This window comes from Barbatula barbatula (genome assembly GCF_947034865.1).
Source record: "Barbatula barbatula genome assembly, chromosome: 21".
NCBI lineage: Eukaryota > Metazoa > Chordata > Actinopteri > Cypriniformes > Nemacheilidae > Barbatula > Barbatula barbatula.
In genome coordinates, this window is record NC_136784.1 from 8,717,951 (window position 1) to 8,731,224 (window position 13,274).

The following is a 13,274-nucleotide window of genomic DNA, read 5'->3' on the forward strand; positions in this document are numbered from 1 at the left end:
AAACAAATAAATAAGAGCTCTGTAAAAAAGCCATGAGTCATCAGGCTGTAAAACATTGTCAGGGAAGGTTGGCATGTGCACATAAAACACGAAAATGTCTCAGGAGGAAAACAACTTCACCCCTGTTCTGTTTCTCTGTACAACGCTAAGTTTATAAGACAATAAAACTCATAGAAATGGTCTACAAATTTTTCATTTATCCATAAAACTATAAATGCTTATTATGCACATCATTTTAGCATTGCCACACAGAGATTAGCAGAAGATGTGTTGAAAGTTTGAGTCAGTAGCAGTTGTTCAAATAAATCCTTATGCAGTACATGCACTGATGCGACAAAAAACTGGATGTATTTGATATCATCTCTTAATTTTTAAATGGCTGTGTTTCTGGCTTGGTGCCACATTTGTGCTCATCAGCAGATGATACCATAAGTATCTTTACAAACCCACCTTACCATCTCAATATCATCAAAACTAGAGAGTTCAGATAATCATGTAAATGTGAAAGAAGGGTTTTCTGCGTTTACAATACAATTCAAACTACTTTCAATACTACATTAACAGTGTGCATGTATCATGGAAAAAAAAGAGGATTATTTTTTTATATGTGTTTTTTATGGGCTTGTTTGAAGAGCCCAGAGAGACAGCACAGTATTCTATGTATATACAGTTTTGTTTTTCCACATCAGTTTACTGTTGAAAGTATCTGCTAGTTCAGATAAAACTGTCCTTCAAGGGACAGTTCACCCAAAAATTTTAATTCATAATTTACTCACCCTCATTTCAAACCTGTATGAATGTCTCTCTTTTGCAGAACACAAAAGAAGATATTTTGAAGAATGTTGGTAACCAAACAACTTTGGACCCCAGTGACTTACATCTATGGATAGAAAACCACAGAGACATTTCTCAATAAGTACAGAAATAGTCATATACAGATTAAAAATTTTGAGGGCATTTTTGAGGGTAAACTTTTCAACAATATATACAATAAGGAAAAAATCATTACCCATGTCTGTCACTTAAGTAGGCGGCTCTTGACAGTAAATTAGAATTGTTTTTAAATTAGAATAGGTTTTATGCCAGTAAACTGACTGCATAAGCAATCAAGTAACCAAAGTAACCAGCATCAGCTTGTGTAGTCATATGTTTGGAGGTTTAACAGCATTCACACTCCCTTCTGTGTTCAGTGGCACAGAGCCTTAGGGCAAAGACTTTGGGGCAAACACACAATTAGAAAGTCTGTGCACGCTGCTCTAAAAGGACACAAGTGCTAAATGGTACTGCTATTCCAAATGTCACGCTATCTCCAGACCCTTGCAAAGATGGGGAATCCCCTGTAGTTTTTTATGCCGGGGCAGATCACTCGTCCTATCAAACGCAAATAGAATTTGTTGAATTTAGTAAAAAAAAAAAATTTAATGAAAAGATCTAATGCCAGTCATCCATTTATTTAATATGAGTAACATAAGTAATAAAACAACTTATTTATGATTATTAAAATTGATTGTGTAAACTCACAGATCACAATGTGCAATCCATGTAACCATCATGTGAGCATATTTTTATTATGCATATTTGAAATAATCATAAGCATAATCATAAATTAATCAGCTGAATATATAAATGATTTGCAGTTCCCACAAAGGCATTTTGGGGGTAATTGTTTTCAGAGCTGTGAAGTCTTGAAAATACCTTTTTACTGACAGCATCTGTACCCTTAGATTTAGATTAGATTTACATTTTTAAGGATTTAAAGATTACTTCCTGTAGAACGGGGCAAATTATTTAATGTAAATAAATGTAATTTACATTTAAATCAATGGAAGAAGTTACATGGCAGGCTGACTAAGGAAAGCTCTTCTGCACTGCCCCTATAGCATTTGGGAGGAGAATCTCTCTGTAACAATGGCCAGGCAGGCACCACCTCTACTCCACAGCTAAAAATAAATGCTGCTGCCAAGCTAATAGAAGAAAAATGAATTAAAATAAAGCATTTCATGCCGAGAAGGATTTTCAAATCTGCCCAATCTGCTCAGTTCCATGCAAAACATATTTACTACACACACTGCCAGAAGGACTGAAAAGCAAATTTTCATTCTCTGTTACAGATACACTATGTCATGAGATGTCCAGTGGGATGATTGAATATTTGTCAGCACCATTTGTAGCATAAATAATTTTATACATTTCTCTTAACGCAAATAATTTCTTGTAAACTACTATTACAAGTGAAAATAAGATGTTGCTCAAAAGAACTTGATGTGTGTTCTGAAGGGGTTGGGTATAAAAACCATAAATTGGACCCTTGGCATTACGATCCTTTGAAAAGTCCTAATGACAAATCACTACTTTAAATCTCTTTCACCCCCTAGTATTTCATTTGCAGACTACCATGGCGCTCTGGTCCCCAAGCTTGTCATTGGCCGAGCTGTTCAAGCTTTGCCTTTGGCGATACTCTAGAAAATTATTCTTGGTTTCTTGCCCTAACTTACAGACACACAAAAGAGGCTTCATTCTCTCTGTGTTACTTTCAACCCAGACATTCTTTTTCTCATATTTGGGAAATGCGGCACAGGAACTGAGATGATTTTGCTAATGGCTGAATATGCAATACATTTAAACATGCATTTCATATCGCGTATGATCCTTGTGCCAGGGTACTCAAACATGTATCCAGGGATCACGTAGGCAAATAAACTATTTGATTCTCATCCATTTCATATTAATAAAAGGCTCTTGAAACTACGGATGTGTTAGAATATCATAAATTATAGTGAAGCAGATAAATAAACAATCGACAATAATAATGGCTTTTACGTTTGGAGTATTTTTGTGCATAACTTGATAAAATCAGCCATTAGCCGGCAACTGCTCTCTAGCTTGTTTTTGTGAACTTCAAATTAAATGCTCCTTGCCGTCTCAATACATACTATCTTGAAAATGAGTCTCACTCAAACCATCATCCGTAATTTTACTTTTCAGGGAGTTACAAAAACACACACGCCTCCTCCACTGTTCGCTGACTTCTCTTTGAGCGTGTAAAACACGGGTCAAGAGGACAAAGATTCATTGGAGGTTTCGCAGAATGTTTACCGAAAATGCTAATAATTACATCTCTAAACAACCCGGCAAGCTGAAAAAACACGCTACTCCGGACCTCAAGGGAGTAGAATGAGGATTATACCCACTATGTTATCTCTCCAGCACTTGACCAATGGAGTCTCGGGCAACAGATGCAGACCCAGGTGACCAATGCATGTGCTACAACCTTGTGGTGGATCTAACTACTTAATAAGTGGCTGTTAGAGGTTTTCCTGGACAAAGTCCAGAGCTGAAGGGGCCCGCAAAGTAGCCTTGCTTGAAAACAAGGACAGCTTCATTGATCAATCAGCCCAATCAGGGTTATTTCCGGGCCTGTAGTCACGTGAGGGTACGACTCGATTCCATATTGCATTGTGAATTGTCAATGAGGCTGAAAATATACATACAACGTTATATCTGTTTGACATTAAAACATTATTTTGATGAATAATTTCATATTTAATGAAAGATTTAATAAATATTTGGCATAATTTGTATTTTAATTGGTCATATATGAAGTGTAAGCCAAAAGCTGACCTAAACAGAAGATTTTCTCCTTTTCATTGATAGTTTTTACAATATCCTTCTGTATGCTTTTGATGTCATTATATCCTGAAGAATGTTGCTTCATTTCCAATCCTCTTTATAGATGACAGATGAGAAGCGGACAGGTATTAGAGTGGAACACTTTATCACTTACTCCGTAAGCCTCTTGATGAGCGACATTCACTTGAGAACGTCATTCCAGCAAGAGAGAAAAAGAGCGAGAGACCTGCAGTATAAGTCACTAATCACAATGCACTTTTGTAATGTGAGGTCGGAAAAATAGTGCCGCCAGAATTTAGTTTCAGTTATAACAAAAATGTTTTATTTACACAAGTAGGACTGAGACCTACTTTTTATTGTAATTGTTAAGTGGAATATGTAAAATAAAAATGATTGTGATTAAGTTTTGTGTCATGTTTTGATAGAAAGCCTGTTGAAATTGTGGTCTGAAAATTAGTTTGCTGTGAAAACGTTGACTTTTAAACTCCCTCTGCACTGTTAATATGAACATTACACTTGGCTTCATTACGAGTTATTTATTTTATGTTGAGAATAATTTTATGAAGAGTGTTTAATATAAATAATGAGTAAAATTAACGTTACATGCAGAATATGGCCTTGAGTTGTTTATGTAGCCATGACTGATGTTCTTGAAACAGTGGTGTGCTTACATTGGAAAACATTTCTTCTTGATTCTAGGTATATTTTATGTTATATGGAGTTCTTTGTTTCTCAGTATGTTGTTATTGGATGGATAACTGCAAATCCAGAAGATTTGGGAATGGGTAAAACCTTTGTCAAAATAATAAAAACAGAATAACACTGTGAACTGTAACAGAAAAACATACATTATTTAAATCATAAAACACGGACTCTGTCTTATCTTGAGAAATCTGGATGTTTGTTCGATAATAATGAGAATTAAACATAAAAATGAAGAGACCGAAGTTTAATTTAATCAGCATTTCTAGATGTATTGTGATCACTCCAGTCCAGTGTCTGTTGAATTTCAAATCAAACTTTAGGAGTGACACAAAGTCATCCAACAGCAATGTGTAAGACTGACAGCACGAGAAGACTCCTAAAAACTGTAATAATAATCAAGGTTATCACATAAATTAATAATTTTAAACTTTTACAAATGTACAAATATGTACAAATGTTACTGTTGTATTGCTTAAAAGTGAATATGAGCTTTAAATGAGCAGTAATTAAGGTCTGAAAAATACAGAGCATATTTTCTGTAATTTTTACCTGTTTCTCCAGTTTTCAATTTCTGCAAATAAATGCAAATAGAAACCATTGTATTTGATATTTTTATAGTTCACAAAATGAAGCTAAAATAATAGTTTTACCTAGACACGTTAATTCAGATTTTTTTGGTCTCTTATTGTTTTCTGCAGCTGTATAGTCTGATTGTAAAATAAAATATTAACAGATATCAGTGACAGGTTACTGAAATAACAGTCTGTTCTTGCCATCTGAGATAGACCTCCCATATTTCATTTCTCTCCTGCTGATAGCATTTATCAGCAAAATCCTGATAAATACAAAATATGCAACTTAAGCCTGAGCATAACTAAGCTGCAAAGGTGGACAGGATTACTGGGGCCGGCCGGGACAGACATCAGACTGTGTTGCCATAAAGGGTCATTAGTCTGTTGGCAAACTGTACCTCAAGCTCCGGCTGACAGGCCTTTTCAAGAAAATTCCTATTGACAGACACTTGAATAAGGGAGGTAGAAAGATGGGTTGGAGGAAATGCAAAACTGTGTTGCATTTATTTTTCTGTGTTCATCATTTAACCCACCAAACACAGTTTGAAATACACAAGCATAATGCTTTTTTTAAATGATAACATATATCAAAATCATAAAAAACATAAAGATTTAGACTTGGGTGTTTACAGATTTGATAAAACTGAATCTTTTAATTAAAACCCATATTCTTTCGAAAGCAAGCATCATTTTTTGTCTTTCTCATTATGGAATGAATGTTTTGCATTGCAGTTCATAAAAACAAACTTATTTTTAAAAAGGATATCATCTTCATATTTGCACGTGAAAAAGCACAGAATGCTGAATAAAAGAAGCGGTTATCTCATCAAACGATCTCGGAAAAGCAGAAAGCAACATGTTCTGCTGTATTGTCACTTTCACTCGCAGAGGGAGAGTCGTGTCAATAATCAGAGGCAGCGATCAGTCAGATGTGAGCTGGGGTGATGATGGCTCTGCTCACCCCACTGCTCCTCTGTCCTGTGAGACCCACCTGTCCCCATCCCAAGACCCCTCAGGCCATATTGTGATCTCTGTCCTGATAAGGGCCGGTGGAAGTGAGACTGCCAGACTGGCCAGGCAAGGTTGGAGCCTCTATGAGAATTCCGTACGATACTGTCCTGGAGGGGCCAATGAAAGGCATTCTCACATACGAAGAAAGGCTGCGAGTCAGTCTGGGCAGCCCTGCTGTCTGCCCCCCTCCCCATCTCCTGAGACTCCAGGCGCCACAGTGTAACTGCAGTCTCAGGTATGCTCTGCGTAAGAGATTCCCAGGCCCTTACCTGGGACTGGAAAGATCCTTTCACTTTATTCCAAGGGGTTTTAGTCTTCTGCGATTATTTTGATGCATGATTCGGTGAAAACCTGGATCCAGAATGTCAGAAGCGTTCCTTGTCTCCACGTCTCTGCTTGTATGTGGGCTGTATTTGTATTTTGTTGCGAATAAGCTAGCTCTGTCAGTTAAAACGAGTACACGTCATCATCCTTTCTGAATCGCTTCCTCTCTCTGTCTACTTATTGACTTTGGGTGATTACAAATAATTTGAAAATAGAATAAGTAACCGGGATGGCAGTTGAGATTTTCGTCATCTGACAGCGATTTTGGAGCCACAGGACAATTTTCATTGTAGCACGTGTGGTTTTGTGGAGTAAGTGGGGTCTTTTATCTAGACAATGCTCTTGACTGTGGTTGTCAGATTGATTGCACCTTTTTTCTTTTTTGCGCATGTTTCATGCAGAATTTCATATTCGCTAAATCGAACCATTTTTATTGGCATAATTGCAATTTCAATATGTAATGCTGTGTATAAATAAATTAAAAAGGGATTCGTCTTTATTAACACGGCTTTAAATAGAAAAACAAACTGTTCACAAAAGCATGAAAATCCACCTGAACACGATTTTAATGATCTTAGTTAAATTACTTTAAAATGTATTGCAAGTAAAAGCTGGATGGGGTAATAAATTATAGCACTACACTAACATTTACAGAATTACTAAACACAAAAAGGACTATTCAGCCACAACCATTATGCAGAGCCTTCAAAAATAAACACTTCAAACTGTTTGGCTGGCTCATATATAATAAAGGCAGAGAACACCCTTGTGCATGTAAAAGAGCTAAGAACTGTGTATTATCAAGGCTAACTGCGGCTCTGCGCATGCGTAAAGCTAATCTCGTATTCAGACGAGCGTGCATGAGAAACTGTTGAACGGCTGCGTTACTAGCAAAACATGTCAGAGAAGAAACAAACTGTGGATTTGGGGTTGTTGGAAGAGGATGATGAGTTTGAAGAATTCCCTGCAGAGGGTAAGTGAACAAAAGCGTGTATTTGAGATTATATGTGAGGGTAAATAAACGTCCACATAACACAGTGACTCAGCTAGCAAACTAGCATTGCTATGCTAACCGGCAAGACATTATTTATGTTATTCAGCAAATGGTTTGTTTGCAGCTTTTGGGAACGAAGCAGATTAATAACATATACTGTACATCAATACATTGTTACGGTTATTATAGTTCACCGGTGATATGAAACTGCAACAGCAGCAGTATGACTCTCATTGGCGGCTAGCAAGTTTAGCGTCTTTATAGCTAACGTAATAAGAGTATTTACGTTGAAGAAAGTGCCCTGTTTACTCGACACTTTCGACTGAGTAGTTAGAAGTATGGGCTGACATTGCTGATCTTTGTGCTATTTAAGAGAAATGAACAAACAAGAATGCTGTTTCACGTTTTGTGTGCTATATGTGCACTATATGTGCGCAGTCAAAGGCTAGAAACAAGTCTATGTACAAACGAATGTATGTGTCATAAGTGTTGTGTCACCCGCAGACTGGACAGGCTTGGATGAAGACGAGGACGCCCATGTTTGGGAAGATAACTGGGATGATGACAATGTAGAGGACGACTTTTCAAATCAGTTGAGGTAAGTTTTACATGGTAATCTTTTATTAGATTGTTACACTTCAAGTGTAGAAGCAAGTACATAAAATAAAGAGAATGTTCACACCAAAATTAAGATTATTTCTTAATTACTCACTCGTATTCTACGCTATTCTAGAAGAATTAGATGTATTACTAATATGACGTCCTGTCTTCAGTTTAAACTAAAATATATTAAAAAAATGCTTCAAGACGGTCCAAAAAGCACATCCGTCCATTATAAAAACTAATACAAAAAAATCCAAATATTTCAACTCTACAGTGAATCATGTGTTTGTGTGCGTGAAAAAGCTGAATAATTTGAATTTATTTAGGTCAACTGAAACCAAAATTTTGTCAATTATGAGAGCATTTTCATTTTTGTGTGAACTGTTCCTTTTAATAATCTAGTACAAACACAATTTAATTCATACACTTCTTTCAAATTAATACATCTTAGTAGTGATAACATGTTTAGAAATGCGCCGTCTCCTAGTATAAAACCAACACTTTTTCCTAAAGAATTTGGTGTGGTTACACTCATTTAGAAGAAAACAGTCCCTAAGGAATCTAATACTCCATTGGCTAACCAACACTTATGGTGGCCTCAAACCACATTTGCAAACTTTCCTACATGTGAGGACTTCACCAAATATATCCATTAAATATGCTTATATATTAAGTAGAACAATGAATATATTATTGTGCTTGGTCCATATTTATTCCCTCATGTTCCACACATCATAAATTGTTTTCCCTGAAGCCAAAAAGCTTGTTTATGTATTTATCACAGTATCCTTCTGAATTCAAAAGTCTGTATTCACACATTTGTGTTGATCGTGACCTAATTCTTGGATCTTGAATAATTACATGTAAAAAATGTTTTAAAAAAAGCATAACTGTTTTTGTACACTTATGATTATTTCACAAGCTTGTAAAATGTTTTACTCCGTATCTATTTATTAATGTATTGTATTTTTTTGTAACTGTTCCCCTTTTGTTATTTCACTCGCAGAGCTGAGCTTGAAAAACACGGATACAAGATGGAGACCTCATAACAATGGATTACTAAAATAAAATTTTTCCACATTTAAATATTGTCAGTTCAGGCTGTCAATATTAAATGCGAATTGTTTTATTACTTCTGTAAGAAGCCCAAAATTGTAAAATGGTCAGTTGCAAAACCAGATATCAATGTGTTTTTTTTCTTCCCCGTATACCAAACATGTGTTAATAATTGTAATAAAAAAAAGTTTTCCCTATTCTTTTTCAGTTTGTTTTATATTTATTATCTTGGTGCATCTGTTGTTGTTTTTCAATTTTCTGCATTGTTTTGCATGCTTACAATTGCAATACAGTACTTGTAAACATATATCCAAATAGCCCTGAAAACCACTGGAAAGTCTTGTAAATATTATTAGACTGGGAGCAGATCTGTGTATAACATTCACCGAGATGCAGCTGCACACGTGCACTGAGGGGCTAGAGGACTTGAGCTGAAAATGCTCTGCTGTGCCCTGACACTTCCCTCTGGGCCCATGGGGCTTGGCAGAGTCTCTGGTGGGGAGATTATCCAGTGTAGTGTTTGTCAGATGCACGGAGGTGGTCATAGCGTGAGGCCCCAACCGGTCCTGCCTGGGCCTGCCCACTCCCGACCGAGCCCCACTCTTCACAGCAAGAGGTCCCACACAGAACCAGAGGCCAATTTGCCCAGCCACAGTCCCCTAGCAAAATGATTTCTCTGGATTTGTGGCAAGCTGAAATCGATGCCAGAATAGCATCTCCTACTGCAGAGGAGTCGACCACTGCTTCGCTTGGATCTCTGATTTACAGCTTCCTTCCTGTGCATCGTTTTTACCCACTAACTTTAACAATGTAATTTGTAAAGATTTTAGGGCATCTTTGGTGGCAGTTTCAGGGACATTTCTTCTGTTTAGAAACAAGAATGTTTAGCTAAAGTTTGCGGTTTTGAAGGGTGGCATCCTCTTGCTCAACTATGTTGTTTAAAAGATCAGTTGTTGACTGCGACTAATGACCTGATGTCAAATTTCAGATTACGTCCTCCTTTTTTTGACATCAGGGACACCCACGTCTTGCAGGCACACAATCATAACATGTAAATCCACCCATGCCCTTCAAAATAAGTGCTCTGTGCTGGATCATTATTTTAATTGTTGGAGAGTCATTGAGGTGTGAAAATCTCTAAGTGAGAGCAACAGTGGAGATTCCTAGGCTATTTTGTTCGTTCCCAAAGGCGGAAGATTGGCCTCTTGTGTTTGAGCGAGGTGGGTCTTTGTGGCTTCCCTTCATGTCAGAATTCACAGTTCACGAGAATGGTTAGGCAGGCACAATCCTTAGAACTGTATAGAATTGTCCACTATATCATTTTTTATACTTTCCATAATTGCTTGTGATGTTGAATCCATTATATTTTGTCAACAGGCTGCTCTGCTGACCTAAAATCAATTAAAATAAATCTAAAGTTTCAGATCTACTTTGACATTTTTATAGACCCTATGTGTTTTTTATTCAAATTATTAAATGTTACCCAGTCTATGAATCCCCAGCTGAAGTATTTTTTAGTTATTTACTGTTTTCTGTCTAATCATTTTAAGCCTACATCATGTTAAAGATTCTGTGAAAATATAACATGGATATATTTAACATTGACAGTAAAGCCATGCTAAAGATTAAATATCACACATATGATCACAAATATCCTTCTGGATAAACCTGGGATGTCCAAATTAGCAGTTTCTCAAGAAATAGAAAAAAACCCACTCATTCTCAATTGAATAGGCTAAACTGTTTTGTCCAAGTTGGCAGGACTTTTTAAATTCTTCTGATGGTTAAACAATTTTACAACCCACTGAGAAACATAAAGGGTGACTAATAGTCTAACGACTTATGGCAAGAAAAATCGCAAAATATGGAGATACGAGTTTTCAGAAAGAGAGCAGATATAAACACTTCATGTTGTAACACAGGCTGCAAGTATACAGGATAAAAGTCATAAATTGCGATGTTGCTCATAACTAGTTTAGATATGCAAACCATACTGCTCGCCTTAATTTACTGATAATCCTATTTCTTATTATGTTTTATAATTTCTCATTTGTTTATTTACTGTTCTATCACGCGCGGATGAGCGTTGCGGTCGCACCAGGGCGCACTCGACCGCAAGCCAAGTGAAGACAGGGGGCTGTCGTGCAGGGAGCGCGCAGCTGCTGCAATAATAGGCCTAATTGCACGTTTCTTTTGTGAGTCTGAAATTAGTGGCAGAGCAGAGCTACAATGCCCCAACCTCGAGTAAAAAAATGATTCACAGGGGCAACTGTTCAGCAGCGGCCCATCACCACCACCCACAGCTCCCTGTCCCACACCTGCACTCACCCTCGCTAAAGTAAACACAGATAATAAGGTGTAATTACTTTAAAAATAATAACGAGAGCCCTCCATGTGACAATGGCTGGCCTGTTTACTGAGGGTGGAAAATAACTTCTGAAGATACAGATGAGGGTTCTCCCATTGAGAGACCCTAAAAGGAGACGTGTAGCTGCGTATGAGTGTGTTAACATCATTTCAGCCTCCATTCCTTCCATACATATTTCTTTGTATGTCTTTAGTAGCCTATTTCACTGTATGGACATTGGCACTGAACACAGAAATCACTTACTGTCATGTTCGCTGTTGCTCTTCTGTTTTTCCGTTTAAAGCTCATTGTGACGTTTAGATTTGAGATTGAGAAGTGTTTTGCTTAGTCACCACAAAACAACAGATTTTACGTCATTTTGTTTAAAAAAAGTAGCCGGCTTTTTCGAAGCTTCCACTCAGGAAATTGCTTTTATTGACTTTGGGAAAAGGCAAAAAGCCTCACATTATGTTTTATATGTAAATCCTCAACACTAAAGGTCTATGGAATCTTGATGTACAATTGTTCAATGACCAAATTATAAATGATAAAAAGGAGTCTGGTCCGGTCTGCATGTAAACATTTACATTAGTCATCATACATTATCAGATAATCCACCGGCTATAATGTAGACCTATTAAGTTTCATGTTTTCATAAAATTATTACTTTTTTATGTTTTTCATAAAATTAAAACTAATTTTATGGCACTATAACTTAAAACTAATCTTTGCGGATATGTTTTTGTATTACAATTGCTTGAATTTGCTTAAATGGGTGTTAACTGTCTTATTATTAATATGCCAGCAATTTTCAAGAGTGGTTTGGTTTAAATTTAAAAGATGTTTCATTTGTTATTTATTTATTTATGTGGACCCCTACTGGGCTCTTCTAGTGCAATGATACCCAGCAATTAGGGATTGTTTTTATTCTGTTTCATACTTTAAGCGTGCACAACATATCAAGGCAACCCACTGCACTTAATAACCCTGGACAGTCAGGACGAAAGCACATCAAGATTTGTTAGGGCAATTAAACACTCTTCATATAATCCTCGCCTGTGAATTAGCAGAGCTTTGATAATTGTTATTAATGAATCATCTCAATCGCTCAAGCACTCTCATTTCCACAATAACTGTAAGATAGACTTTCGATGACCTCTCAGGTGTGAGGAGCAACAATCTTTAAGGCTTATTCCTTCGCTTTAATGCTTATTTCTTACTTTGACACATCTTTCCTAAAGATTCATGCATACAGTATTATTTACAACAATAATTAAAAAGTCAAAACTACACAAATAGAGAGGGAGTTAGATTAGAAATGTTTTAACAGCTCGAAGCATTTTATGTTTAAGGATTTCAAAGAGCCTGGAATGGTTTCTAAGTAACATTGTACACAAGCTTTTTTTTCACAATTTTTTTTAATGCAATTTTAATTTAGTAAAGAAATATGTAGACACAATTTATCAGCACAAGTAGGCCTATGCTAAAGACCATTATGTTTCGTCTGGTCCAAAACAATCTCACAGCAAAAACGTAACTAAATACATTGGCTAATTTCCACCTCGTAAAATAGTTACGAATTCCCGTGAGATTAGGTTGTCTGGTCTGTATAAAATCTGAAAGTGCACAGACACAGTGGTGCATCTCTTTATGCCAATGAGGTGTTTAGATGTTTGACAACTCTTTTAGACAAGGTTACACTTAAACTTGTGTCTAGACCCAGTGGACTCAGGGACAAAGGAAGTAAAGTTCAACAGTATATTGTGGTGCTCTAAAAAATGCACAGAGAGCTGGGAGGCCTGGCGGAGACATAGGGTTATAGTACAAGCTCAACGCGGAAACAATTTATCATGTGTGAGCGGCTGTCTGCTCACAAGACAACAGCAATGTTCCAGATCTCTCCCTCAGGCGGGACACAAATCCAGCAAATCCTGGATGTGGCCCCTTCCTATCTCTCACACACAGGTGGTTTAACATGCTATCAAACACATCTGATGATACGCTATAAATCATGATGAGAATACGCCATAAA

General features: G+C 36.7%; 1 protein-coding gene across 1 annotated transcript; it reads left to right on the plus strand.

Annotated features, from left to right (window-relative positions):
• Window positions 1–7,054: 7,054 nt before the first annotated feature.
• sem1 (SEM1 26S proteasome subunit) lies at window positions 7,055–10,395 on the plus strand. The gene is made up of 3 exons (XM_079485464.1): window positions 7,055–7,215; window positions 7,741–7,834; window positions 8,846–10,395. Exons 1-3 carry the CDS (start codon window positions 7,140–7,142, stop codon window positions 8,886–8,888), a joined length of 213 nt encoding a protein of 70 aa, XP_079341590.1. The 5' UTR covers window positions 7,055–7,139; the 3' UTR covers window positions 8,889–10,395.
• The last annotated feature ends 2,879 nt before the right edge of the window (window positions 10,396–13,274 follow it).

Coding starts and splice junctions, on each gene's coding strand:
- sem1 (XM_079485464.1), top strand. CDS start 7,140: ATGTCAGAGAAGAAACAAACTGTGGATTTGGGGTTGTTGGAAGAGGAT. Junction 7,216..7,740: donor TGAAGAATTCCCTGCAGAGG/GTAAGTGAACAA, acceptor TGTCACCCGCAG/ACTGGACAGGCTTGGATGAA. Junction 7,835..8,845: donor GACTTTTCAAATCAGTTGAG/GTAAGTTTTACA, acceptor TTTCACTCGCAG/AGCTGAGCTTGAAAAACACG.